Source organism: Gallinula chloropus, assembly GCF_964237585.1.
Source record: "Gallinula chloropus genome assembly, chromosome: 20".
NCBI classification, from domain to species: domain Eukaryota; kingdom Metazoa; phylum Chordata; class Aves; order Gruiformes; family Rallidae; genus Gallinula; species Gallinula chloropus.
This window is the reverse complement of record NC_140105.1, coordinates 4,938,132-4,961,189: the sequence shown is the minus strand read 5'-3', so window position 1 is coordinate 4,961,189 and position 23,058 is coordinate 4,938,132. Positions and strand designations below refer to the sequence as shown.

The window sequence follows — 23,058 nt, the reverse complement described above, 5'->3', positions numbered from 1 at the left end:
AACCATCTCTGAAGCACCAAGATAATTGTTGCTTCCAGATAACTACAATACCAAAACAAAAACCATCTCTGCAAAGGTTATGGTCAAAGTCAGATTGTTTTCTCACAATAATATTCCTCTCTAGTACCTTCAGCTCACTGCTTCCCAGACAGTGTAATGTAAGTGCTGCTGTTTTGTCGGTTGGATACTGGTTCCATTGTGACCATTACTGCAACATTAATGAAAAGGTATAAAGTGACTGGCTCAATGCAATACTACTTTCCTGCTTCAGCCAGTTGGAAAGAATTGGATTTCTAAGGAATAACAATTTGTTTTCAAAGCAAAAAATGAGAAACTAGATGCTTTCTTGATCTTCATCTGTTAAATTGGAAGTGAACAATAAATGTGAAGTATTTTTATTAGAATGTTAGATTGTGGCCTCTTCTCACTACACTTGTATCAGCTGGTATGATGGACTCTTGTGGAGTAGTAAGACAATTAAAAAACATTTAAATTAATCATTATATCACCACTGTAATTAACACATTTCATTCCCTGGATTATTGAGGTTTGTTCATTCTGGTTGTTAAACTGGTTGCCAAACTTGAATGTGTTCTCATAGTGAATAATTTAATCCTCTAATTTATCTTGATTTCTTGTAGTTAGGATGAATTGGTAGCACAGCACTTCTCCCTGGTGGTCAGGAGGTAGGAGTGTGAAATAAGGAGATGGAAGACTGGATTTTGATCCCTGTTCCCAGTTTTTGGCTGGGCTTCATGATGGTTCATTACAGGGGTTTCTTGGTTTCACTTGCTCTAACATGGAGATGTTGGGAGGCCCCACTGGTGTTCATGGGATGGTTTGAGCGCCTCTGAGGGGAAGTTTTCCTCCTGCACAATTTGAGCTTGTCAAGTGGAGCTGGGGGTGCTGTGGAAGAAGTGGCTTGCTGTCAGCAGGGATGCTAGAAGTGGTGAGAGGCAGCGGAGCGCTGCATAGGGTAAACAGGAATGTGTGAGTTGGTGAGGAGATGCGGTGAGAATGGGGCTGTGGAAAGAGTTGTAGGTTTAACAACCAAGCCTGAAACGAGGATGACTTTGGAGGACTGGGAAAGGACTAAGGTTCTGGAAGCCCAAATAACTAGTAAATTGTAAACATATATTCTCCAGGGGAATACAGACACAAATAATCACCCTTTGTGATCAATTTTGTGCTGGTTTTGGTGCCTTAGAGCCTCCAAATTCAGCATCCAGTTCACCGATCTGGTGCCCTGCAAGGGCTCTTCAAGGATCACTTGATTAAGAAAACTTTGCAGTTCAAGCAAATTCAGACAAGACAAAAGTAGAATTAAAGGACCTCCTTGAGGACTGTCAGAACACTGACTTCTCCCTTCCAGCAGTGCTTGCCTTTTCATCCACTGAGGAACAGTGCTTTGGAACACACTGCCAGCCTTGGTGGGAACGCTGGATGCCCAGACAAGAACAGCAGCATGAACTGGCCACTCTTCTCTGTACGTTGTTTGAAGCTACATCTCTGCAGCTTTGAGAGCTGGTCAGGACTTTGTGATTCAACTTACTGCTACGAACCTTTCCTGAGGATGTTGAGAGGCAACCAAAGCACCTTTCACAACTCTTGCAACATGCAGCATCTGCTTGGTAGGACAAACCCTTGAGTCTGTAGGATGCCAGTCCTGAACTGAACTTCCACCACACATCGCTTCAGGTGCAAAAGTCGGCTGCAAATCTGGCTGTAACAAGGAGTATTTATTAGCAGATGCTTTTCACCTTTAGCTCTGAATCAACTGGGAGAAGAGGAGAAGACAAGGCTGAGTCAAAACCGGGTTTTTATATGATGTGCTTGGAATAAAGAACATGCTTTGTGACAGAGCTGTAAGTAGCAGAGATTGGTGTGAAGAAACAACCCTTGGTCACGGGAGGGTGACCAAGCTGAGGCTTCTCAAACCAATGGTATCTCTCCTTGCCTAACCCTTGCGTTTCTGGAGTCTTGTTCAGACTTCCAGAAGCTTTTTGCATTTGTTGACGGATGAATTTCAACAACAGGTGGAATTGTTTGGTGTATTTGAATTTTTCAAACAGCTGCTGAGAATTATTGTGGTCAAATGTCATCACCCCAGGAAGGATCATAAGCCCAGTTTCTGTAGCAAGTTTTATAAATGCTTTTATCTTGTTATGGGCAAATAATTGGCCTAGTAGCTTTTATTTGAAGACTTGTCATGTGCCTCAGGACTCTCTCAGAGATCAGTGGTGTCCCTTGGAAATACCAAAGGTTTGGAATTGTAAAGTGGCATGTTAAAACTAGCTTTGTCAGAGGGAACGGGTTTTTCTTCATCTTGACTTGAAAATGTCTCAAGGGTGTAAATTTAAGAGTCAAATCCTGTGGGTTTGAATAAAAAAACATTTGGATGACAAATATAGTTAGGAACGTTCCCAAGAGAGCAGTTGCTTACCTGTATGCAAGTAGGTATCATTTGACTTCTTAATGCCCAAGCCTAAGGGCCAATAGAATTAAAACTCTTCAGTTTTCTCTTTAATCTACTTCTGGAAAGATGTAGTGTGACAATTCCCTGAGGACCTAAATAGTGGTCGGGGCTTTTTTTAAACAGGATTTTTTTTAATAGATCTTAGATTAGAAAAAAGATAAAACTATTTGATCTTGTTTGTGGTGGTTTAACAGTTCAGCTCTTTCCTGAGCTGGTGTTAATTCGAACACTTGATGCCTCGTGGTGTACGGAGGATGAAGTAGCACAAAGCAAGTTTGCAGTTCCCAGACCCAAAAGAAGTGTTTTTTGAGCAAATGTGGGTTTGGGTTATTAGGGGTGGTTATTGATGCAGACCAGGAGGGATGGGTAGAATGGACAGGGGTTTCCTTCTCCCTCCTTTATGCAGGCACTAATCAGCATTTGCAGCGGGAAACCCTGACACGTTGATTTTGGAGTAAAAGCTGCGATCAGGGGAGCTTCTGTGTGTCTGAAAGGGGCAGGGAATTCAGGAAGCTCTCAGTCACCAAATCAAAGGTGGATTTGACAGGTCAGCAGCCAGCATCTGGGAGTTCCTGGGCTTTTAGGAGTGTTGTGCTGGCACTTGGTGGAAGATGCAGGGCACAGAAGCACCTGGCCACCTCCTTTTAAGACAGGTGAGCAGTATTGCTGGGCTTTGTACGCCGCCTGCCATAGGTGTTCTGGGAGTCACGTAATTGTCTTGGGTAATCCACTGCTCCCACATCCCCAGTTACTGTACTCCAGCACGTCTTTGAGGTGACAGCACTTCACACCAGCCCTGTCGGCTGTGCCTGTCCTCAGAGCCAGCAGCAGCCCTGTGTGAACACCTTCTGCACCTCGGTGGCTTCTGTGGCTCATCCCTCTGATCTGGAGTTGCCTTGTGACAGGCTCTGAGGCAACTTCAAGGCCTCCTCCCAGCGTGGTGAGACTGGGACCTTGGTGGGCATGGCCTAGCGGGGAACTTGGGCTGGGCGGCGGGGGTCGGGTGGCACTTGCGGCGTCACGGGGGGGTGGCTTTGAGGGACGGGCGAGGCACAAGGGCTGTTCGCCGGGGCAGGGCGATGTGTGGGGCGGCGGGGCCTGCCTGCCTCCCGCCTCGCCAGGCCTCCCCTCACAAGAGAAACGGCACCGAGACTTTTGTCTCGCCTCATGTGTGGTTAAGCCAATCACAACTCGCCTGGCGTGAGCGACAGATCTCCCGCTAATCACCAACAAAAAGCGCCGCCGCCCAGGCACAGCCAATCACCGCAGAGCAAACGTATTGATTCACCAATGAGCTTTTAAGGATGAGGCAAGGCGCCTCAGAAAAGGCGCTGAGGCGGGCCGAAGGGGAGAGTGGCAGGGCGCGGTCCAATAGGAGCTCGGGCTTGGGTTTGAACCGTCCAATGAGAGGGCCGCTGGGGGGCGGGCTCTGGCGTGTGCTTAAAAGGCGCGGCCGGTGCGGGCGGCGGCTGCAGTTGTCACCGGCAGCAGCAGGGCGAGGCGGGAGGAGCGGTGCTCCGTTCCCGGGACTGTCACTCCCCGCTGCCCTCCCGACGGAGCCGTTTCTCCGTCACCCGCCCCTGCCGCCATGACCACCACAACCACCTTCTCGGGCATGGACCCCAGTGGCAGGAACAGCTCCAGGTCCGGCGGGGGCTCGGGGCCGTTGGGACCGTCAGGGCGGCGGGGCCGAGGGGCGTTGGCGTTGGGGCCGTCACTCCCCCTCCCCTCCGCGCCGGGGGGTGGGGGGGTCGGGCCAGGCACGGAGGGGGCTGCCTGGAGCGGCTCTGAGGGGGGGGTTGGCGGGACGCGAAGCGCGGTGGCGGGGCGTGGGCGGCCGCTGGCCGGGTCGGGGCTCGGCGTGTGCGGTTCCTCTTCGCCGTTTGCCGGCCGGGTCGGCGGAGGCGGCCGCACCCACCCGGGGGCAGCGGGCTGCCCATGGGCTCGGCGAGTCAGCTGCGCTGCCGGGGGTGAGGGTGTGTGTGGGGGGAGTGGTAGCGGGGGGGGGGGGGGGGGGCCGGCAGGCTGTGGCCGTGCCCTGCCGCAGCTGCCCAGGAGCGGGGGGGGGGTGGGTGTGTGGGAGCTGCAGGGGTGGGAGCTGGCGAGACCCACCCCGGGCCGCTCGGGTGTGCGTGTGCGTCCCTGCCTCTTCCTAACAAAGAAGGGAGGCGACTCCTTGCCTCGCTGCGCGGCCACGCAGCCACATTGCGGGTGGGGGGAGGACACGCACGACGCGACACCTCTCCCCTCCTCTCCCCTCAGCCTTCCCCTCCCCGCGGCTGCCAACACCGTCCTTACCCCCCTCGCCTCGGCGGAGCAGCCCCGGAGCCAGCCGCCTTCTGGGTGGGGCCGAGCGGGCTCCATTGTCTGCTCTCCGCGGCCTCCCCACCTGCCCGCGGCGGCGGCGGCCCGCGGGTCGGCCGGAGTCGCGCCCCGCTCGCTGCTCGGTCCCCCCGCGCCCTCACCTCGCCCTGGCCGGGGCGGCCGTTCCGTTGGGAGCGCTGCTTGACCGGCAGCCTGCTCGGAGGCGGGATGAGGGGTGCCCCTTCCCTGCGCCGGGGCCTTGGCCGGGCTCCCCGGGGGCAAGCGGGGTGGATGGGAAGGGGTGGATGGGGGTGGGGGGGGAGGCAGCCGTGGCCTGTCTCGAAACAAAGAAAACTTGGCAGGTACGTCTGGAGGGATGCACGGCACTTCGCCGGGCACCGGCGCGGATCCTGCCGCGTTTTCAAGCCATCGTGTCTATTTTTTTTGTCTTTTTTTTTTTTTCCTCTGAAGGGTTTTGGGCTGACAAAGCAGCCGCTTCCTGCTGGCATTTCGGGGTGTCTTGTAAATAAAGCAAAAAAAAAACCCCAACCCCTTTACGAGCTGCCTTCCCGAGGCGGCATTTTCAGCACACATCACCGATCTTAAAGCCTCTGGTTCCTTGAAACGATAAACGCCGCTTTGATGAAAGCCTGCTCCAGCATCTCAAGGCTCTGAGAGGCTTCGAACAGAACCTGTCAGCCTCTAGCAGAGCTTGGCAGGAAGGATTATTCCTCTTTAAGGGTTGGAGTGATGGGTTTTTCCCTTTCAATTGCCTGTTCTGTTAATTTCATTAAGACTGTCAGTGGAAACTGTTGTGCCGTTGAGAGAGCACTGGTTTCACTGCTGGGGTAAAATAAAGGTGATTTGAGATGTGAGAACAAGACCTCCTTTGACCAGACTATTCTATACATTAGTAACTGCAACAGATGTACCTGAGAAAATAAACTTTCTATGCCAGGACGTTTCCCCTAGGAAAAAAAAGCGACAGGATAAGGGAACAATTCAGATTGATAGGTTGGATGGGGCCCTGGGCAGCCTTGTGTAGCTCCAGGCCTGGAGGTTGGTGTCCCTGCCTGTGGCAGGGGGGTTGGAGCTCTGTGATCCTTGGGGTCCCTTCCAACCCAGACCTGTCTATGATTATACCAGACCTCTTAATTCAGTAGGAGACAAAGCGAGCCATAAAAATATGCTTCAAACATATTATATGACCTACTGGGTTCCTCCTGTTAGCAGCTGTAGCGTTAGTAATTAACATTTTGGAAACGAATTTTGTAAGGAAAAGCAGTTTTCTAGTTAAGTAACACTGAATATCCCTGCCAAACACCTTTGGGAATTTTCCTGCCATTGAGTTGTCTGAACTCTGGAGACTGGAGAAGTGTTTTTATGTTGCATCTGGAATGTAACAGGCACAAAGTCTCCAAAGATCCAGATGCTGTTACCAGTGGTGGTGAGAGTGTAAAATCAGACGAGTTCTTTGTGTTGAGTTCCTAGGTTTGGGGTGTTAACAAGGTGTGTGCTGTTTTCTCTTGTGAAGTTTTAACTTTATTAAATAATCTGAAAGAAGATGAATTGCCCACTCTTTCTGGCTTGTTCTAGTCTTCACTTCAGCCCACTGGATGCCTCCAAAGCCCAGCTCTGCTGGTGTACTCACATCTCTGGGGCTTGTGACAGTTCTCATATGGCCTTACACGTTTTTATTCTCCTGGCTTTTGTCTGGCTTCTCTAGCTGACACATCGTCAGCCTGGAAAAGATCTCATGCTTAAGAAAATAAGATCTGAAGGAATGTACATTGCAAGACTTGCTTTGCTGCTGGTTGATTTCTGCAAGTTGGAAAGCAGACCATAATATATATAGCTCACGAATTCCTGGGCAGGCTGCTTTTGTGTCTAATAGATTGTTAGATTTAGGTTATATATCTGGAACTTTGTACACGTGTTTCTCCTCATAATAGTCTAACTTAAAAACTGTTTACCTGCACCTTTGAAGTCAAATCCAGTAGGATGCTGCAGGCTTGAGGGTTTTTCCAATGAAACAAATCTACATAAAGCCTGCAGCCCCTGATCATCAGTAATGCCACCAGTACTTGGGCTTATGTGCCAAATTTCAGTCTTTGCTGTGCTGCTGGTTTGAAGATTAATGTTAGCCTTTACAGCAGGCTCTTAAAAGAGCTGGAATTTGACATGGAATTTGACATGGCCCACGGACTTTTGGTTTATTTTTTAGTTGGCTCGGGCTGAAGACTGGTAGCAGCAGCTCTTGTTGACACCAGATGAGGCAAGGGCACAAGTGGAGTACAGGGGTATTTTATTTTTGTAAGTGTCAGTAAAGGGAAGAGCAGTGGAGATAGTGGCTGGATTGAATGCTGGCAGGCAGCTTGCCTTTAGAGTTCAAACTCTGCTCTGAAGACACAGCAGTCTGTGTCATCTCTTAAAAGCCAGAGCATAATAAATACACTCATCTCGCCTAGGTTCTGTTTGGACTGAATTTATCCTGTCTGACTGCTCACTACAAGAGCCAACAATGATCTCTTGGCTTACTACTCTGGTTTTATATGTTGGAGTGCAGCTCAGGAATGGTAAATGTTCCACGTGGGGTTGTAAAGCTGCCTCTGTCTCTCCCCAGAGTGCTGCGTCCCCCCGGCGGTGGGTCCAACTTCTCCCTGGGCTTTGATGAACCGAAGGAACAACCCGTGCGAAGGAACAAAATGGCATCCAGCATCTTTGGAACTCCTGAAGAAAACCCCCCTTCCTGGGCTAAATCATCAGGTAAGAGCTTGGTTTCCAGATCTGCTGACCTGCATTCATTCGTTTTTTTGGGAGCAGCCTGAAGCTGCTGCTGGCTGACTGTGGAAACCAGTTTTGCTTCCTGCTTGGTGGTTCAGGGCTACACATGATGTCTGCTTGCATGGGATTTTTATTCCTTCTTTTGAATTGCTTCCAGAGGGGGGTTTTATGCAAGTCTTGGACATGAACATTGCAAGCAGATAGCTAAGAGAATTGTGTTTTGGATACAGTTTCTCCAAGTTAATCAAGGCCAACTTGTGTGTTAGTATTTGCAATAGCACTGATTGGTCTTGATTAATCAGAGGAGGTTTAGCTTTGTGTTGTACTGCAGCTGAGAGGGATTAAGCTTCCATTCTGGCAAAGCTCTTCCAGCATGGATGGCCCTGGGACCCTAGTTCCTATCTGTTTAAATAGCACCCTCAACTGCATAAGATACTGTTGTAAGACAGTAATCTGTGTGACAGTATCTAAAGGACATCTTAGAATGGTAACACTTGGATTTTAAAAAAACCTAAACAAAACAACAAACCCTAAAACACACAACCTTCAAAAAACCCTGACATTTGATGGTCTGTTTTCCCCAGTAAGTTTTTCTTGCAATCTGATTAGAATCAATCTCTGCTTGTAGGGACTAAGCCAGGTGAAATCAGAGAAGATAGTGAATCATCTGGACCACAAAGAAGAAACTCAACTGATGCAAACTGTGGAGGCTTTGTAGACCCCAAGGTCAGTACATTAACTACAAATGCCTGATAATGGGGACAATTCACACTCTTGTGTGTGGGATTTTCACACAGTTCAGAGCTATTTAGGATTTGAATCTGGTTATTTTTCCCTGAAGGTTCTCTTTTCCAAGTGATAGTCTTACATGCTTGTTGTGTTTCTGTTACTGTCTTTAATAATACCATTAGGTGTGTTGCTTTTCACATAAACTGTCTACGTAGTAGCAACATGGAGCATGATTGGTGGTGGTAACCTGGGGTTTGCTTGCTGCATGATTACATTTAATGGGGAAAACAAGATGAAGAGTGGCAATTCCTCTGAACTTAGAAAAACAGTAACCTGGGATAGACTCCACTTGCATTTAGAGGGACAGTGTTGTGGTTTGACCCTGGCTGGAGGCCCAATGCCCACCAGAGCTGCTCTATCACTCCCATTTTCAGCTGGACAGAGGAGAAAACATATTGAGAGGCTTAGGAGTAGAGTTAAGGACAAGAAGAGATCACTCTGCAATTAGTGGCATGGGCAAAACAGACTCACCATGGAATAAAAACCCCATCTAATTTATTACACTACACACACACACACAGTGAAACTGGAGTAGGATAATGAGAAGTACAACCAGCTCTTATAGCACCTTCCCTTCTTCATGGACTTAACTTCATGATTCCCAGAGGCGCTGTGACCATCGCTGGTGGGCTCAGCCTTGGTCAGCAGTGGGTCTGGCCTTGAGCCAGCCGGTGTTGACTCTGTTGGGCCTGGGGGAAGCTTCTGGCTGCTTCTTGCAGAAGCCACCCCTGCAGCCCCCCTCCTCTGCCAGAACCTTGCCACACAAAACCACAACAGAGGCAAAAAGAGAACTTGTTCCTTAAAGCTCTCCACCTTTAGGTTTTCTGAAAAGAACTGGGTAGGTAAAACTATCTCAAATGTTGTGGCAGATATGTTTCATCTCCTGGGTTATTAACAGCAAGTTTTATTTTGATAATTGGCATAAATCATCACTTTTGTTATTAATTGGGCACTTTGAGCCATGAAATTGTATTTTGTTGCAGAAAATGGCTTGTTCCAATTTAGCAAACATAAGTGAGATTAAATTTATAGCTGCTACCAGAGAAAACAAAAATAAATTGCTTAATTCTGTTTTCTACTTAATTACATTAAATCCTGTGGCTCTGCAGATTCCTCCAATGCAGAATACTTCAATTTTATGCAGTAGTCACAGCCACAAACAGCAGAAGCTGGAGCTGATGTACCTGATGCCTGGTCTGAGACTGAAGGCAGTGTGAGATTTCTGCACATATATATCCTGATGTCTGCAGCTTCACTGTGTAATTAGCAGTGTTAAATCTATGAAAATTGATAAAACCTCATGCCACTGGGGACCTTGGCTGTTGCTGGAAGGCTTTGTGAGCCTTTGTGTCAAGTTGCAGCCTGTGAACAGATTCAGTATGAAAAGAATGTTTAGCTGTTTGTGTGGTGAAGGAAACTTTTATCAGTAACCCTGCAGCAGAGCCAGCTCTGTGTTTCACAAATGAAGTCGAATATCCTGGCTGGAACAAATGCTCTTGGCCTCACTAACAGATAAATGTTTGATGTTGGAAAGAAGAGCAGAAGGGAAGGGGGATTGAACTAAGCTAACTGCTTACAGGATAACTTTGTGGCAGTTACAATGTTCTGGTTACTGTCAGTGCTGCCTAAGGTAGGACAATACATATAATGTGTTCTTACCCACCTGCATCCTCGTCATTTTGGGTAATACTGCTGAAGTTTTAGTAGTCTCTCTGTAAGAACTGGTGCTTACAACCCCCTAATATTAATCTGCAGAAATATGTGTGCAGAACCCACTGTGCCACTCTGGTATCTGTCCCTGAGAGCCTGTTGTTGGTCTAAAAGTGCTTCATTGGGTCTGTCACTCAGCAAATGTGGCTGGAGAGAGCAGGGTGCCTGACCACCCTGGATGTAACATGGAGTATCCAGTGCCCTCTGGATGGAGGGGGACAATAGGTTGGGAAGTGTGAGTTACAATGTGTTTTTCTCTCTCTCCTAGGGCGGAGATGGTGGTGGTGAAACTTCTGGTGAGTAACTCCTTTGGACTCTTCTAGTAAAAGCCTTTTGCAGCTAAGGGGCTTGGAAGTAGAGCAGGATTATATAAACAGTCATCTCTTAGGAGAGAAGGCAGCCTGGGGTTGGCCCTTGAATCCATCAAATCAATAGTGACCCGACTGCTTCCCTGGAAGAGTGGTTATGGAACAAAATAGGTGCTAGAAGGCAAGGTGGATACTGTCTTGCAAAGAAGAGATTTGAAAGTGATTGAAAGACTGTACCATGGTTATAGCAACTTAGAATCGAATAATCTAGTCAGCTTCATGGAGCTGAGTTCTACAGTTCTCTCTTATTCTTCTCTCCACCACATCCCCAAACAGTCCAAACCAGCTACTGCATCTAAAAGCCTCTGCCTTAACTACCTTGTAAGTTCCTGTGGCTTTTTAAATGCTGATTCTTGCCCAGGAAGTTGATCATATGCATGCTGCAGGTCCTGTGTAAACAGAGGCATTTCCCCTAGCAGCATGCACCTTCACCTTGAAGTGTTTTTTCTAGCTCTGAGGCTGGAAATCTCTCCTTTGTAAGATTCCCTTTCCAAATAGCTTACTTCCTGATGAGAGGAATGTGCAGTGCTGACCCTACTTTCCAAGTGCTACTCTCAACACCTTCCAGTTGTGAGGGATCACTAAAGCCATTAGCAGTTCCATGTCCTGAAAAGACTTCTGCTGGGAGGGTGAGAGTTTTTCCCAGAATGTTTTGACTACCTCTGACTGGTATCCCTTCCCAAAAGAAGTAGCAGGCTGCTTCTAATCAAACCATGCACTATTTCTTTCCCATGTCTGTCTGATCTTAATTAGCACTGTAAGGGTTTTAGAGTTTATGCCTCGAGTAGGAGGATGTGGTTTGATAATGGAAGTAAACTGATCTAAGGGCTCTGCTGCTGCTCCTGGTAGTTGTCTAAACCGGCTTGCTGTGGGGTCAGATGAGAGCAAGATGTGCTGGGAGGAAGCACAAACAGGGCTGCCTGGGTTAGCAACAGCTGACAGACTTGTGAGTACAAAATGATGTTCCTGACTCTCAGAACAAGTTCCCATTTTCACAGGTTGAAATATTTGTTGGCTTTTGGTTTGTTTCTGGCAGGTGACAGGGAAGGAAGCTCTGATTAAGTCAATGTATGCTCAGAGGTAGCTTAAAAATAGTGTTACTGGAGAGTAACTGGGGTTGGTTTACTCTTATGTGGCCATGACTAAAAATTGAATATTTTAAGATGGTCAAGTGAAGTTAAAATGACAGGCAGAGGTTTGAGTGTTAACCTTCTGCTGATGGTGCTTGGGAAGGAGTTGAAAGTCAGTGCTTCCTGGACATGTCTGTGGCAGGTACCTGAGAATGTAAGGGAATTCTTAAATGACTTTCTAGTGTTGATAGCTTTGGGTACTATAACTTGATGGGCCACAGAGTCCTGCTGAGCTGGCTGTGTCACTCCATCGCTTGATATTCCTGCTGTGTGAGATGGCAGATGTGAAGTAAACATCCTGCTGTCACACATGTGGGTTTGTACTGCTTGTAGAGCTGTCCCCAGGGTTTGAAAGGGCCTGAGTGAATGCACCTCTAAATAAAAGCTGTCTGCTTATGAGTTCACAGCATAACTACATTCTTAATAGGTTGACATCATTAAAACGATGTTTGTTCTGAAGATGGAAACTTTTTTCTGTATGTAACCAATTATAAACCCCAAGTAGGTGTGAGATGGGATACACACATTTATTAATCACTCCTGTCTAGGGGAAGAGAGCTTGCTCCTTGTGCAGCAGTGATCTTGCTGCTTGTTTGGAAGCTGTAGTTCCTTGCTCTGCATCAAAGTTTCCACTGTCTGCTCAGTGCAGTATACTCAGTAGAAAGCTGTTTCAGAGATTATATCCTTTCTGATAAGAGAAGGCATGTTTTTATCTGATCCTCTTGCATTTAGTTACTAGGATAGCAGACTTACCCATCCGGACCTTGATTATGTGGGAAGTACTAATGTGTCTGTCAGCTGGAATCATGAGCCTCTAAATGGTATAGAAACATCCACAAAGTCTCCTGTGGTAGTAATTCTTCCTTCTGTTGTGATTCAGTCAGCACTGTGTCCTTAATGAATGTGACTAGCTAAGGAGAACCAGCCAGCACTCATTGACTGTCACCAGTGACTGACTTTGTGATACACAGGAAGGGGGAGTCAGGCATTTGGTGGACAGATCATCATCCTTGAGTACTGCACAGCCCTGTGACTGTTCACTGAAGGCACAGACAATGGAGCTTTCAGGGCTCTGTGAAGAGTGGGCACAGCTCTCTGCTTGCTGAGGAGGCAGACAGTGGCAGCTACAGAAGCTTCAGGCTCAAAACTTCATGTTTTGTTCAGACATGCCTGTGGGTTAATGAATAGAGCAGAGAATCTGTGGTGTGGCTCATTTCTGGTTGCATGGAGTCTATACTGAGCTGCAGGAGCTCTTTGATACCTGTGTTAGCATGGATACAGGGGGGTCAGTGACACCTGTGGGTGTTCAGTGTTCGTGATAGGACTCTGCAACCATCCTGCAAAAATCTGAGCTTCCCTGGAGTCAGAGGATGCCTGCTGCTGTGGATAGAAACATAGGCTCATAGAATGTGTAAGGTTGGAAGGGACCTTAGAGGTCGTCTAGCCCTTCAGTGAGCAGGGGCATCACTAGATCAGGTCGCCCAGAGCCCCATGCAGCTGGATAGGAAGGTAGACAGGAAGGTAGCTGATGAATAGGAGGCAAAGGACAGGGCTTAGTGATTGCTTTTCAGGTGGGAAAAATGAGCCATGGGATGTAATGCTGGGGCTAGTTTTATTCAGTGCCTTCAGCCGTGGCCTGGACAAGGTAATGAACAGTGAAATCTCCAGTTCTGTTGGTGATAGTAGCTCTTTCAAGTAGCCAAATGTGCTGATGGTGAGAAAATCGGTCAGGACTCAGCTCAAAACAAGATAGGCAGGTAAAAAGGAGGCAGAATAATCTTTATGTGAGTACATATAAACTAATGCATCTGGGGGGTGGAACCCCATCCCCATCTCATGTTCAGTTCTGCACAGCAGTTAATAACCATGGGGTTGTAGTGGTGGTAATCAAGGGGCAGAGGAAGGGAATGAGAAGGGCAAGGAGGTGCAGCAGCTGCCTGAGGGGGAGCGAGTAACATGGCTGTGCCTCTTCTGCTTGAAGAGAAGGCTGTGGCAGGGGGAATATAACCACCACAATTTACTACATCATGAAGGTGGAAGTTAAGGTGAATGTGTAGCTGTTCACCAAATTCTCCAAAGCAAGAGCTAAATGAAACCAAGAGGCCTGTGAAGCTGCTCTCCCTCACCCCACCAAGTGTCAGGGGCTACTTAGTGCTGATTTGGGCCTTTGGCTCAGAACCATTTGTGTTCATCAGTGCAGAAGTGAGGTGCTAATGTCACTTGCTGTGCTCATGAATAGTCATTGAAGCAGATGCATTAGTTACTTGCTACAGTATCTAAAGTGCTTCCTGTGAATAATTCCTTCTTGTGTCCTGTCTTCACCTGTGGTCCTTCAGAAGTGTTTATGGGTGAAACTATCCTGTGCTTTCCAGGGAATGTACAATCAGAGCCTACCCATGCATGGCATTTCCCTAGTCTGTTCTCTGTGAAGCCTCAGAAGTGTCTGTCAGATCCTCTTCCCTCCAGTTCAAAACTGGGAATCTAGTTTGAATCCAAACTCTTGCTACGGGTGCTTCTGTGACTTGGTTTCCAGCACCTGCTCGAGTTACAATTGCCATAGTCATACTAATTTGTGCAAGACTTAATAAGCTGCTTGTAGCTTTAAAAAAAAAAGCTGCTGTGGTGCTCTAGCAGCTGAGTGGATGTGGCTCTGGGGTGCCTGCAGCTGGGCTGTAAGGCATCGGGGTTCATCTGTAAAACACTTCTGAGGGCTGAAGTCCGTCCTGCCAGCAGGTTACAGCAGCACCCTGTCTGTAAGCCTGGAGAAAACTGAGAGGACCCTGATCTTCTGTCTCAGGCCAGCAAAACATCTGGCTTTCATCATCCACATCAAACACTTTAAAAGCTTCTTTTCTTCTAGAAAACATTGAGGCTGATGTAGAAGCTGCCCCAGGTCAGAATGAAGAAAAATCCCTGCCTGCTGCACCTGTTCCTAGCCCAGTAGCACCAGCACCTGCACCATCCAGGAGAAATCCACCCGGTGGCAAGTCCAGCCTAGTCCTCGGTTAAACCTTTCCCTTCCTGACTGTTTTGAACTCGTGTCTGTTTCTTTTCCCCCATGCTTGTGAACTGCACAACTTGAGCCTGACTGTACATCTCGAATTCCTTTCATTAAAAAGAAGCACTTTATGTACTCCATCTTCTTTTGAGATCACGGTTTTTTTCCACTTCTGTCCTGTGTTTCCCCCAGATCTACTGGAAGTGACATGAGTGTTTTCTAGTGATAGACCCGAGGGAAAGCTTTATTGAAGTATAGTAATGTAATTCAAAGGAGAGTAGGTTGGTTCTAAGTGTGCTTAGAGGGTTTTTGTACTGAGATTTTGTTTTTTTTAGAACCCCTTAGCTTTACAAAGGTCTAGAACCCTGGTTAAACAGGCCAGCAAGCAATCAGCAAGAGCAGTCCCTTCTTCCACGTGTGAGATTTGAGGATCTGAAAGGCTTCATTGACTGCATGTGGTAAATGCCTTGAGCCCTGCTGTGCCATATAAACCCTAAAGTGGTTAGTGTACACCAAGCTGCCTTTAAGAAAATAAAAATAATAATTAAAAACCTTGATACTGGACTACTAAGAAGCAGGGTATGTGCCAAATTGAGGGCTGATGACCAGAGCCGCCTGGCCTAATGCTAGGAGGGGATTTATTCAGACTTTGTTCAGTAAAGGTGGGAGTGGATCGAATCAATAAAATTACAGGGCATTTTTTTTACAACTGACTCAATGCTGTGCATGATCATGCTGGTGCTTGACCATGAGGTGAAAAATCTCATCCTTTAAAGTGTGTGTTGTAATTTCACAAAGCTGGACTGTTGCTTAAAAGTAAATAATATAGAAATTTTGAAGCAGTGTTTCCTGTGTGGGTTTTATTTCGTGGCTTTGGGTTTGCTTTGTTCTCACTTGTCCTTGTCTCAGCCGAGCTGCCCCACTGGAGCAGAGGTGGGGAGTTCCCATAGCTGGCTTAAAGGTCACCATCCCGTGCCATCTTCCCCTGGAGAAAGTGTCTGACTTTGGTTTTATTGGAGAAGCACGGAATATGGGTTGATAAATATCATCCAGTTTATACTAAATACTTTTTTTTCTCAAAAAAAAAGAGGAAATGAAATAATCTCACACCAAGAAATAATGTGACTCTCACAAGAGGGATGGGGGGGGTGGAAGGGAGACCAGGCTGTGAAGCTCCCCGCTGTCCTGGAGCCGACCTGATCCTCTGCACCATCCTCTCTGGGTGTGTGCAGCGCTGGTGTGTGCCTGTCCCCCTCCTCCCTGGGCAAGGACCAGTGCTCAAGCTCCCTGGCTTTCCCAACGAGTTTTGGAGCCCTCGCCTTAGGCGCTTTCCCCGTGAGCCGGGATTGGCTCTGTGGAGCTGCCCCTCGGGGAGGTGGTGTCCGTTAGGGCCGGTGCCAGATGCCGTGAGGCTGCTCCGGCCCGCCGGTTATCCCGCCCGGGAGCGGGAACACAAACGACCTTCCCGAGCCCCGCAGCCAGCGGGACGGGGCAACACCCTGGCCGGTTGCTGCGGCTCTGGGGGGGAGGGGGGGGGGCGAAGCAGCCTTCCCCGCCCCTCTCTGGGCCGCAGCGGGGCCGAGCCGCCCGAAGCGGCTCTCGCTCCTCCCTCGGCAGGTAAAGCCGGTTCCCGGCAGAGCCTGGCGTGTGCCAGGCGGCGCCGGCCGAGGGCATCCCGGCGGCGGAGCGCCTTTCCCCGCCCACGCCCGGCGGATTCACGCCCCGAAGACCCGCCCCGCGCTCTGGTGTGGCGGCGGGACCGGCATGTGCAGCGCGGCCGGGCCGCTCCGGGTCCTGGTGGACATGGACGGTGTCCTGGCCGATTTCGAGGGCGCGGTGCTGCGGGGCTTCCGCGCCCGTTTCCCCGGGGAGCCGCGGGTGGAGCTGGAGGCGCGGAGAGGCTTCTCGGTGCGGGAGCAGTACCGCTGCCTGCGGGAGGACCTGGGGGTGAGCGCGGCGGGCAGGGCCCGGGCCTGGGCCTGGGCCTGGGCCTGGGGGAGGGTGGGGAGGTGGCTCCTTGTTGCCAGAGCTCGCTGTCTCTGGCCTTGTAACTGGCTGTGGGCTGAGGAAATCTCCTTCTGGGGCTATGCAAAGCAGAGGGGAGGGCTGGGGTTGGTTTAAGGGGTGCTGCAGAGGGTTGTTCCATGCTAGCAGCCTTAATTTCATGCAATCATAGAACGCTTTGGGTTGGAAGGGATCTCAAGGATCACCTAGTTCCAGCCCCCGTGCCATGAGCAGGGACACCCTCACTAGCCCAGGTTGCGTCATCCAACACAGCCTTAAACACCTCCAGGGATGGGGCTTCCACAGCCTCCCTGGGCATCTTGTTCCAGGGCCTCACCACCCATAAAGAATTTCTTCCTCACATCTAACCTAACTCTGCCCTCTTTCAGCTTAAAGCCATTCCCTGTTGTACTATCACTGCACTCCCTGGTGAACAGTTTGTGTAGTAACGATTAGTGGCTTCTTCCAGGAGGACTGCTGGCCCTCTGCACAGGAGATGTGTGTGCAGGCACCAGGGGTGAGTGAGTGAGTGTGTCACACAAATAACTGGGTGATCTGCTGAGCCACCTGCACCTCGCTCTTTACCTCCTGCAAACTCCCTGCTCTGCAGCAGCAGCAGTAACTTCCCTGAGGTGCTCTGAGTGCTCTGCATGTGTTAGTGTAGCCCTGTGGCAGGACGGGTAATGCTGATATTAGAGCTGGGTTTGTACAGCTCGTAGAGCCTGCTGGCATTACATGCTCTGACAAGCAGGGTGCAAGGTAGGTAAGCGATCTGGAACTGTATGTAAAAAGCTTGTGGTACACCCTACGTCTGCCCAAATTGTTGCTGTATTTATTGTTTGCTAATGATGGAATGAATGGGAGACATTTGCAAGGCAAAATCCTGTGACTCCGGACCTCACCTTCCTTCCGCTGCCGCAGGACAGCAGGGATGCTGATCCAAACTGTGCCATGTGCTTCCCTGAGAAGTTCACTGCTCACTTGAAGATCCTGTGCTGAGCCTGGAGGGTTTGTATTGCTTAGAAATGACAACTCCCATTCATTTCCCTCCTGTTCCATAGCCAGGTACAGGCTCCTGCACCGGTGCGACAGGTGGGAGTGCTGTGTCCAGGCAGCATCTCCACAGGCTCCAAACTGACTTGAGCTCTCATTGATACCTCTTGATGCTCAAAACTGCCTGGAAGTAGGAACTTGTAAATATAGGGAGGGGTTTTTTTCTTATGTTATATAAATGGCTACAATTTATAGCCTAAGTGAGTAATCCTTAAGTGTCTCCCATTTGCCTATACTGGGACAGAAACCCCCCTGCATGTAATATATGGGGTCGTGGCTTTCTTTTTATTTGGAAGGTCTACAATCTGATTTCAGCTCCTTTTCTGGCAATCCCATTCCCTAATGCCATTCATGCTCATCCTGTTCCTTCCCAGACCTCAGGTGTGTCCCTGAAGTAATCAGGCAGCTGGTTTGAATCCCACACAGATGAGCAGAGGCAGAAAGCCCTTACCTTGCTGTTTGCTCTTAAACCTCCTTTCCTTAGAAGCCAGGCTGTGTAGTGTGTCTGTCTCCCTCTGGATCTCCAGGCTGGTTCAGGTATGTGGCAGAACGATAGAGTTGTAAAAGGTTTGAAGCTCCTGTGGGTTTTATGTAAATACCATGGCTGTTTAAAAATAGAGACCTTGTTAGTTCTGGCATGGCTATGAGGTGTCTGTGATGCACGAGGTGCCTGTGATGCAGGAGAGTCCCAGCAGAAGGTCTCTCCTTGCCTCCAGCTGCAGGAAGAGCTTCGGCAGAGACTGAGAGCAGCTGTCTGTCCTGTGCCTGCAGTGCTTGTCCATGCAGGGAAACTGAATCTGCAGTTTGAAGCTGTCGAAGGGAGTGGGCTCAGCCTGGCACCAGCTTGTCAGGTGTCTGCTGTGTGTATCCACGAGCAGAGCAGCCAGTGTGTAAGATACTACTATAGGGTGTGGGAGGTACTCTGACAATGATTGACACATTGCTAAGAGGCAGTGATGCTTTGTGAGTGTTATCAGCTGCCTCTTGAACCATTGCTTTGCTCTTTCTTGCTTTTTTTTTTGATGGGAAGTCGATCATTAATTCCACACTGACAATCCATTTCATTCACCCAGTGTTTAGCTCAGCACTTCCTGTACCCTACTTGCCTATCTGGCCCTCTGCATGTAGGTATTCTGGTGTTGGGGGTTTATCTCCTGAGCGTTTAGGATGTGTTACCTGGCCCCAGACAGGTTCAGAAAAGGATTCAACATCCCCAGCAGTGAATGATTTCACGTATCACAGATAGGAAAGCTTAGGGGTTGATGTAACTCCTCCTGTCTGAACCTGAAGTCATTACCCTGCTAACAGAAGTTAAAAGCGAACATTCAGCAGGGATGGGGTGAGAATAAGAAAGCTGCTTTACTTTCTTTTCCTGGTAACTTTTGGAGTTTGTGATAAATGGCTTTTGCTTCTAAGAGTCATCAAATCAAATCTCTTTTTCCAGCAAAGCCAGACATTTTTTGTGCCATGGTGGAAACTTGCCAGTTCCTGGTGTCTTGCTGTAGGATAAAGGAGCTTTCAGACAGAAGCCCTGATGTTGTAATTCAGTCTCCTTGGGAAGAGCTCCAGGGAATTGTTGCTGGGATCAGCGAGGCTTTGCATGGAAAGAGAGGTCTGGGCAGATCTGATTGCCACGTCTTCACCTAGACTCCTTCACCTCTTCTGATTTGCATGTGCAATCAGGCAGTTTCCAAACTTCTGGCTGTTGATTTATGAGTGCTCATAAATTATGATAGCTGAGTGAGCACCATGCTCTGGGAGACTGGTTTAATGCTGACTCCCTCTCATTGCTGCTTAATCCAAATGGTTTTTACGTTGACGTTCCGCTGGTGAATCAGAGCAAGCAGCCCATCAGCTGGGCTGTAAAGCAACCTCATACAGCTTCGAAGCAAAGGCTGACAGCATTTGAAGAATACTTACCAACAATTAAGTTTTCTGAATTGTTTGGTGCCCTGAGGAGATAAGACTTCAATGCCTGCACAGAAATGCTAGCTCAGCACCTCTGAAGTTCACTGAGTGACCCCAGGGAAGGTGAGATTCATGTGTCTCAGGGTAGAAGAGATATTGGAAGCTTAACCTCTGTGTCTGAGAATGAATCTTGGGCTTGGAAGTGTGTTGTGCCCTTAACACTGCTGGGATGCTGCTGCTGCTGCAGGAGCTTTGTCATGATGGGTGGTAAGAGGAGCTGTGTGCTGTGACCAGCACTGGAACACTCTGATGGAACACGGGCCACTGGACGGTCACCTCATAGCAATCCTTTTAGAATTAACTCACCAGGCTTGGATTCAAACCAGTGAGCTTCCTAATAGGAAAAGGTGGGAGAATGTCTTACCAGGTAATAGAAAAAAAAAAAAAAAAAGAAATAAAGTAAAAAAGGGCTGGAAGGACTGTCCCAGACCTAGAGGCACAGAACTGCCCTGGAAATGCTACTTAGAGCTCAAAGGTGCCGCTGTTCTCTATCATAGTAAATTCCTTTTACCACTCTTGGCACTGTAGCTCTGGAATATTGCACTTCCAGTAATCATAGTTCTTTCCTACTTATACTCATGTAGATTCTAACTGCAGAGGGAACCTCCTTTCCCACCTGTTTGTCACTGATGATTCGTGTAGCATCCCCCACACATGGATCGAAGGTGGGCTTACCACTGAGAGCAGGGGCAGGGAGAAAAGGGATAAAGCTACAATCACACCGCTTCTCCTGCTACTAATGGTGTGTGCTCTGAGCCAGGTGAGAGCAGCAGTAGGTGCCACCCACCCATATCACCACCCAGCCCAGCCCCACGTGGGGGGCACAAGGCAGTTCTCCAAGCCAGAGGTTCTTGGGGCAGCACAGGGATCCACTTCTGAATTTCCTCCTGCAGTCTCATGCTCTTCTGAGTAGACTTTGCAGCAACACGTACCGCAGAGGAGCAGCTGTTGATGCTGAAGTCAAGATCTGAGCCTTTAAGAACTGTTACTTTAGCCTGTGATTGAAAATCTTACAAACCAGCACAGAAATGTCCTTTTCCTGCCTCTCCCCGTTCTTCCTTCCCTCTCACTGAGCTGTCCTGGTCTAAAGGGGTTAATCCCCAATGTGCTGACCCGGCCCCTTTGCCAGGGGTGGTGATGAGCATGGTCACCAGGTTGTCCTGTTCAGTCTGAAGGAAAAGAGACATTTGGGTAGATGTGTGTCTGCCCGCTCAGCCCTGGTAAATTCCTGAGCCCCAAGCACATTTCAGCCAAGCATGACTGCAGCTGAAACCTTGAAGTTGTCCCTGTGGTTCTCACAAGCGTTAGTAGAGACCTGCTGGGAAGGGGTGAGCTGTGAGCTCTCCATCAGACATCAGCAGGTCGAGCTGTAGGTTGGTGCAGTGTTTGTGCTGCTACTCACGGACTGGCTTGAGGAAACCAAGCCAGGTCAGGACCAGGACCAAAACAGCCAACCACAGAGTAACTTCTCACCCCTGTGTGCCTGACCTGGATCTTTTCTGGAACCCTAAAGGTGAGAAACTTTATACTTACTCTTGGTGTGAAGCATCACCTCACTCTCCGGAGCACTGGCCCTTGGACAGCTCTTGTACACAGGGTAACTAGATGACTGTCATGCACACAGCTTGGATAAAAGCATGGGCATTGCTGATGGTCCTCCTGTCTCTTGCAGGATAAGGTAGCCAGCATCTATGAATCACCTGGCTTCTTTCTAGAGTTGGAGCCAATTCCAGGAGCCCTGGAAGCCATGCAGGAGATGATCCACATGCAGGAGTAAGGACCCTTTGAAACCCTTTTCTATTACCTTACGTGCTCCCCCTGACTGCTAATGAATGCTGTTTCTTTTCAGCACTGAAGTCTTCATTTGCACAAGTCCTCTCCGGAAATACGAGCACTGCATCGTGGAAAAGGTGGGAGAGAAATTATTCTACTGAAATATTTCACAAACTATTTTACCACCCAGGAGTCACTCATTTATAAAGCCAGTAGCCAGTGCAGGCTTCCAGGCTTCCCTGCGAGCCCTCGGTGCGAGGGGCAGCTGCCCAAATGTGGTGGTAGCATAGGATGGGAAACCTCAGGGCACTGCATGATGCTGTGGGGCATGTGAGCTCTGTGCTGGTGGAGCTGGTGTGACCCTTGGACTCCAACTGTGCCAGCAGCCATGGCAAAGGAACTGTTGCAGCGTGGGTTGGTGTGGAGAGTTTGGCTTTCAGTGCAACCCACAGGGCTGGGGGATTCCCAGGGCTTTTCCATGGGCAGAACCTTACTCTGTCTAAACCCAGAGTTGGAGATGTGCAGCTGGCCTGAGAGAGGCCAGAGTTAAGGGGGGGCTGTAGCGTTGGAATTGGCCCTGTTTGCAACAGGAACAGAGGGGGGACCTTAATCACTGCAGTGACTTAGATGGGCACAGTCCACGTGCTGTGGGCAAGCAGCCAGCACTGCTCAGAGATGAGGCGTGGCAATGCAGTGCTGAGTGAAGGCAGTTACAAGCACAGGTTAAATCAGGGTCCTGGACCATTGCCAGTCTCCGTGGTGGGGATGCACAGACACAGATGGAGGTTTATGGGGGAAAAGATGGCTGTACGAGGGCTGATGTGACTGAGCGATGTGCAGACTGACAGGACAGCAGGATTCTCTCCTGACTTGTTTCTTGCCTCCACAGTATAAGTGGGTAGAAAAGCATTTGGGACCAGAGTTTGTGGACCGGATTATTCTAACCCGAGACAAGACGGTCGTGTCTGCCGACTTGCTGTTCGACGACAAGGATGCCATCAGAGGTTTGCCAAGCATTGCCCTCCCTTGCTGTTTAGCTGGGGAGGAAAGCCCCCAGCTGACTCCAGCTTTCCTCCCTTGCCCTCCTCAGGCGCAGAGCTGAACCCGAGCTGGGAGCACATCCTGTTCACCTGCTGCCACAACCGGCACATCCAGCTGCAGGCACCGCGCAGGCGGCTGCTGTCCTGGGCGGATGACTGGAAAGCCGTCTTGGCAGGCAAGCGCAGGCAGTGATGCCAACAGGGGACGGCGCTGTGCTCGTCCCACTGCGGGGGCAGCATCCAGCGCGCCCGCGGGCAGGGACATCCCCGTACGGGAGGCAGCGAGCGCTGTCCCCCGGGCAGGGGCCCTGCACTGGCAGTAAGAATCGAGCTGCCCTCGCTCGTTGGGCTGCGGAGCTGCTGCCTCTCCAGGTCGCAGGAAGATGGCTCTGCATTTGGTTAGGTCACCCCTTTCCAGAGTTTGGGATGTTTGCTCTTGGAAGCTATAAAATACAAACAGTTTTGGGTTAGCTGGTGTTTGGTTGGTGTTTTTTCCCCTCTTGTGTGTGTGTGTATGTTTTTTTAACCTCACTCCCACTTGGTTTGGGCTGACCAGGGCAAAATAAAAGGCTCTGGAACTTAAGCAGACACAGCACAGGGATCTGTCAGGCAGTGCTGCGCTCAGCAGCCAAACCCTTCCAGATTTTGTGTGTTTAGCCAC

The 23,058-nt window shown here is 49.3% G+C and overlaps 2 protein-coding genes across 3 annotated transcripts; both read left to right on the top strand.

Annotated features, from left to right (window-relative positions):
• The first annotated feature begins 3,964 nt into the window (after window positions 1-3,964).
• JPT1 (Jupiter microtubule associated homolog 1) lies at window positions 3,965-15,402 on the top strand. The gene is made up of 5 exons (XM_084273652.1): window positions 3,965-4,120; window positions 7,404-7,546; window positions 8,193-8,290; window positions 10,332-10,359; window positions 14,422-15,402. The coding sequence occupies exons 1-5, from the start codon at window positions 4,065-4,067 to the stop codon at window positions 14,568-14,570; spliced, it is 474 nt and encodes a 157-aa protein (XP_084129778.1). The 5' UTR covers window positions 3,965-4,064; the 3' UTR covers window positions 14,571-15,402.
• Window positions 15,403-16,312: 910 nt separating this feature from the next.
• NT5C (5', 3'-nucleotidase, cytosolic) lies at window positions 16,313-22,867 on the top strand. Of its 2 annotated transcripts, XM_084273609.1 has the most exons (6): window positions 16,313-16,506; window positions 17,033-17,080; window positions 21,257-21,357; window positions 21,434-21,494; window positions 22,247-22,361; window positions 22,448-22,867. In XM_084273609.1, exons 1-6 carry the CDS (start codon window positions 16,324-16,326, stop codon window positions 22,588-22,590), a joined length of 651 nt encoding a protein of 216 aa, XP_084129735.1. In that variant the 5' UTR covers window positions 16,313-16,323; the 3' UTR covers window positions 22,591-22,867. The 2 variants fall into 2 exon arrangements, with proteins under 2 accessions (XP_084129735.1, XP_084129736.1); XM_084273610.1 differs by lacking the exon at window positions 17,033-17,080.
• The last annotated feature ends 191 nt before the right edge of the window (window positions 22,868-23,058 follow it).

Bases quoted from the DNA above. Each gene is read 5' to 3' on its own strand.
- NT5C (XM_084273609.1), top strand. From the start codon at position 16,324: ATGTGCAGCGCGGCCGGGCCGCTCCGGGTCCTGGTGGACATGGACGGT. The intron at 16,507-17,032 runs GTGAGCGCGGCG...GGCTTCTTCCAG, and splicing joins GCCTGCGGGAGGACCTGGGG to GAGGACTGCTGGCCCTCTGC. The intron at 22,362-22,447 runs GTTTGCCAAGCA...TGCCCTCCTCAG, and splicing joins CGACAAGGATGCCATCAGAG to GCGCAGAGCTGAACCCGAGC.
- JPT1 (XM_084273652.1), top strand. From the start codon at position 4,065: ATGACCACCACAACCACCTTCTCGGGCATGGACCCCAGTGGCAGGAAC. The intron at 7,547-8,192 runs GTAAGAGCTTGG...CTCTGCTTGTAG, and splicing joins TTCCTGGGCTAAATCATCAG to GGACTAAGCCAGGTGAAATC. The intron at 8,291-10,331 runs GTCAGTACATTA...TCTCTCTCCTAG, and splicing joins GAGGCTTTGTAGACCCCAAG to GGCGGAGATGGTGGTGGTGA.